Source organism: Frankliniella occidentalis, unplaced genomic scaffold (assembly GCF_000697945.3).
Source record: "Frankliniella occidentalis isolate FOCC.00 unplaced genomic scaffold, Focc_3.1 Scaffold24, whole genome shotgun sequence".
Classification (NCBI taxonomy): Eukaryota; Metazoa; Arthropoda; class Insecta; order Thysanoptera; family Thripidae; genus Frankliniella; species Frankliniella occidentalis.
Genome location: NW_026267154.1, coordinates 1,887,257 through 1,891,260, shown reverse-complemented (window position 1 = coordinate 1,891,260; position 4,004 = coordinate 1,887,257). Strand labels below are relative to the sequence as shown.

At 47.0% G+C, this 4,004-nt stretch overlaps 2 protein-coding genes across 4 annotated transcripts in view; one reads left to right on the top strand and one right to left on the bottom strand.

Annotated features, from left to right (window-relative positions):
* Positions 1-4,004, top strand: part of LOC113208578 (protein tincar) — a 145,006-nt gene that overhangs the window by 94,473 nt on the left and 46,529 nt on the right. Inside the window, exons 3-4 of the mRNA XM_052265110.1 lie at positions 1,454-1,606; positions 3,299-3,664. Coding sequence (XP_052121070.1) covers positions 1,471-1,606; positions 3,299-3,664 — 502 coding nt within the window. The 5' untranslated portion in view covers positions 1,454-1,470. The remainder of the gene's footprint in view (positions 1-1,453; positions 1,607-3,298; positions 3,665-4,004) is intronic.
* The window catches only part of LOC113208569 (oocyte zinc finger protein XlCOF6-like), a 45,690-nt gene that overhangs the window by 2,187 nt on the left and 39,499 nt on the right, over positions 1-4,004 (bottom strand). The window contains exon 1 of one of the 3 annotated variants that reach the window (XM_026425619.2): positions 576-783. The exons of 1 other annotated variant lie outside the window; for it this stretch is intronic. The gene's annotated coding sequence lies outside the window, so the exon portion shown is untranslated. Of the gene's footprint in view, positions 1-575; positions 784-4,004 lie in introns of those variants that run through there. One more of the 3 variants, XM_052265190.1, reaches the window with a different exon arrangement.

The following is a 4,004-nucleotide window of genomic DNA, read 5'->3' as shown; positions in this document are numbered from 1 at the left end:
TTTTTATTTGGACAGTGGCCTCCAATTTTAAAAGTAGAATTTTACGGTGAGGTTCTTACGACAAACTAATTCTACAAGAAATTTGAAGTCAATCTAACAGACCGTACTCCTGGAATCAAGCACTAAAGGTCTAAAAATAATGTGTAAATGGATTGAAAGTCAAATTTACGTGTCATATTCAGTTCTTGAATGGCCACTTCCAATGCATGAATAATTTTGATTTCTATGTTCTTTAACCGTACTCCTACTTAGCCAAGCCACTCTTACTTCCCGTTGCCTTCCTTGCCCCGTACAAGAGGCTGTAACACTTTAATGTCATCTTCGGATAGAGCCCAACCAAGGGCAGCTGTTCCCCGGCTCCCCACACATCTCATTCAGAACAAACATTTTTCATCAGTTACTAACATTGAATTGGAGAACACAATTTGTGAAGGTGATTTCAAAACCACATTTTTATTTTACCCATGATACCATAATCCTAACCTATTAACATACTGGAATGTCTGTCTCATAGTTAACAACCTAGTACTTCTTGTTTGTTGACATTGGTTGATGTTGATATGTCCTGAACTAACCTTACCAGCACTCGTGTCCCGCCTGTGCCGTCCTTGTTCTGGTAGTAACTTGGTTTGACTTTCACGACGTTTGCCGAGGCATCGTATCGACGACTCATGAATTGCCCTGCAGACGAATGAGGGTGCTTTGGACTTAAATTAAGTTTGAATTACGAGAAACAAGCAAGATAAATGACGACTGCCAAAACAAAAAATAACGATTATTCGCAGGCTGCGCCGGGGAGAGAAGAGAGGGTTTTAGGGAAGGTGGGGGGGGGGGGACTAGTGTAGTTCTCCTGCTAGCCGCTAGGAGCGCGCGCCGGACCAGTCTTCTCATCTCACTCACCTGGCGCGCTATTCAAACCGCCCGGACCGAAGCGTTAGGAGGGGGATTTGACGCAGTAAGCTACGTTTAGGGCGTTTGGGTCACATTCATTAAACTGCAGGGGATCGCGGCAGGAGTCACAGAGGCCGAACGCTTTCGAATATCCAAAAATACTTATTTTGAAAGTTATATCAGTGAATGTTCAAACATGCATCATCGCATAAATATAAAACACCAAAAGAATTTTTATTTTCAGTCGCTCCCACCTCTTAGGAATTAATGATGAGGTTGATCAGGTTTTTAAAATTAAGTACAGGCATGTGAATGTGGCATATCCTTTTAATTTTTCTTCAAGCAGAAGCCAGTAACTTGCAAATTTTCTTCCAATATTCAGCATGTTTTGAAAAATATATTTAAGAGGACAGCGTCTTGTTCTACTTTGCCACCACGTGTGGAGAGATACGGCATGGGGACGTGTTTGCCGAGCAGAATCAAGCTTTTCCTTACTGTTTTCTACTGAAAAAAATGTCAAGTACTTTCAGGCTTAATAAAAACAGTTTCTTTTGCCTTCCAGGCGCTCCAGGCCCCAGCATGCCCGGCGGCGCCAAGGTGCGAGCCCGGCGCTGCCTGCGCACGCATGTCAACAGCCTCTGGTCCGTCTGGTACGGCGTCATCGCCACCGCGTTGCAGACCTACGTGGCGCTGCAGGCCGCCAGGCGCTTCCTCGGTAAGCAAGTTATTTAGCTATGTAGCTAAAAATTTAGTTGTGTGGCTAAAAGTTTATCTGGATAACTATGCTATTTAGCTAAAAATTTAGCTAAGTAGCTAAACAAATACTCTTATGTTACATAGCTATAGAAGTAAATAATAGTTTCCCGTATTTAGCTGTTATTGCTATTGGTTCAACTTATAGCTAATCAATTTCCTTTTCGTGTATTTCATGTCGAAAGACCACACTTGCGTTTCTAGTGCAGCAAAACTTCCACCAACCGCAAAGTAATTAAACCAAACGGTCCCTTACAATTTGAGATGGTCGTTTTAAAATGGGGAAAACTTTAATAAAATGTTATCTTTTCAAGTTTATTTGATGAGATGGATTTTTCCCAAAAAGGAGGCATCTCTCTTTGAGGGAGTGACTGAAAAAGGGTCGCGCGCACCGAAAACGATACAATCGAGACAGGAGACACGAGTTCGTTACAACCAAACCATGCTGTACAACTAAAAGCGACTAAAAGCGTGCAAATCCATTTCTCATGTTTCGGCTGGTGGTGCGTGGGGCAGGCGGGCGCATGCAATGACATGTGAATGTTAAACACGGCGTGCACGGCGTGCCCATCACCGTGCGGAGAGTGACGGTCAGGGGGGAAGGGCGGGGGAGAGTGTCTAGCTGCAGCCGACTAGCGGGCTGACAGCCGTCGGTTTATTTTTCCTTTTTTTGTTTTTAGTTATCATGTGCGCTGCAGTGTCTGTCAGTTCCCCCCACCCCCATCGAAACACGAACAGAGCAGCGCCCTGCCAATGAACAAGCATTTTAAATACATGAGTTTAACAAGGGCTTTACGCTAACCCGCTTTTACCCGTGCGAATTATTATCAGAAGCGCATAATCCCATCAACCTATTTCACCCCTACCCCATCCCCTTTTTCCTTTTCATGCAAATGCAAAAATACTGACTATTGTGTGGTATAAATGATTAGAGGATAGAGTACATACACACGGCACAGCGTTTAGTAATGCACTTTGTAATGTGAAAATTTGGGGAGGGGGCGGGGGGGGGGAAGGGCCGCAAAGCGTCAGATTCATGCAGAGTGGACTTCCCCGGGGAGTTTTGCTCTGCGTGTTTTCAAATGCTCACAAGGCTCCAAACCCCGCCGCTTACTCGGACACTTCTCCAGGCCTCCTCGACGCTCAGGATTATGAATTAAAAAGTTTTTACCCGGAGGCGCTGGGGGGGAATCTCAATTGGGATTTCGAGTGAGGAAGGAGAGAACGAGGGAGAGAGATAGAAAGAGATAGAAGGGTCTTGACGTCTGCTGGCGAGGCAATCGGCAGGACAAAGTTAGTGGGGGGGACATTGCTCAGCCTGAAGCAGAAGTGGAGTTATATTACAGAGCAATCCGAACCCGCTCGCGGAGGCGCGCCTGCCGAAGTCACATTCCTCTTATTCCCGTTCTCTACACTGTCATAAGCTCTTTTAGGGCTGTTACTCAAAACCGCGTCGTCCAAAAGAAAAAAAATATCTCTTTGCGAATTCTTTTCTTGAGGAGGGAACAAAAAGCGCAACACAAATTGTAAAAAAAAATTCGTAATTTCAAAAATATCAACTTTTTAAAAAACTTAAAGATTTTTCAAAAATGTATATTTTTTTTAAATTAGTGTATTTTTTGTAATTTATATGAATGTGCCCTCCCTGTGGCAGGCTTTGTGTCGCTGCCGTGGCCCGTGCTGGCGCCGCCGCCGCGCTCCGAGGTGCACGCCGTGGGCGGGCTGACGGTGGCGGCTGTCGTGCTGCTGCCCTTCTTCCTGGCCTCGGCGCTGCTGCGCGTCGGCAACCTGGCCAACGACGGCGTCAAGCTGGGCCACGAGCTGGCGGCGTGCTCCAGCGAGCCCGTGGCGCTCGTGGCCGCGAGCCACTGCCAGGGCCTGGCGCCGCACCCGCTGCGCGTGCTCTGGCTGCACGGCGGGCCCACCGCGCCCTTCCTGCACATCGTCGTCGCCCTGCTGCTGCTCGCGCCGCGCCTCTGCATGGAGGCCAGGCTCATCCAGGCCGGCTTCCTCCCAAAAGGTGAGTGCAAGCAAAAAAACACAAAAATTTGAAACAAAAATAAAAATGTTTCAATAAATGACCTCTTTTTTGCAACTCGCCGCTGCAGGCACAACTGCAATCTCTCCCCGTTTGCCTATCATCCGCAACTTGTTCCGAGGGTCCTGTTTGTTCACTCTTGTCCAAAAGCCCCCCCCCCCCTCTTCCCACCCTGTCGGACAGAATTCTCATTCGCGCGGTAATCCTAGCGGGCGCGCTTGCTATCCGCCTGCTCGCAAATATTTGCACGGCAAGAATCGCTACATACATTGGAGCGCGACAGCTCTTGTTGTTTCCTTTAAAAAATATTATTTTTTCTGGG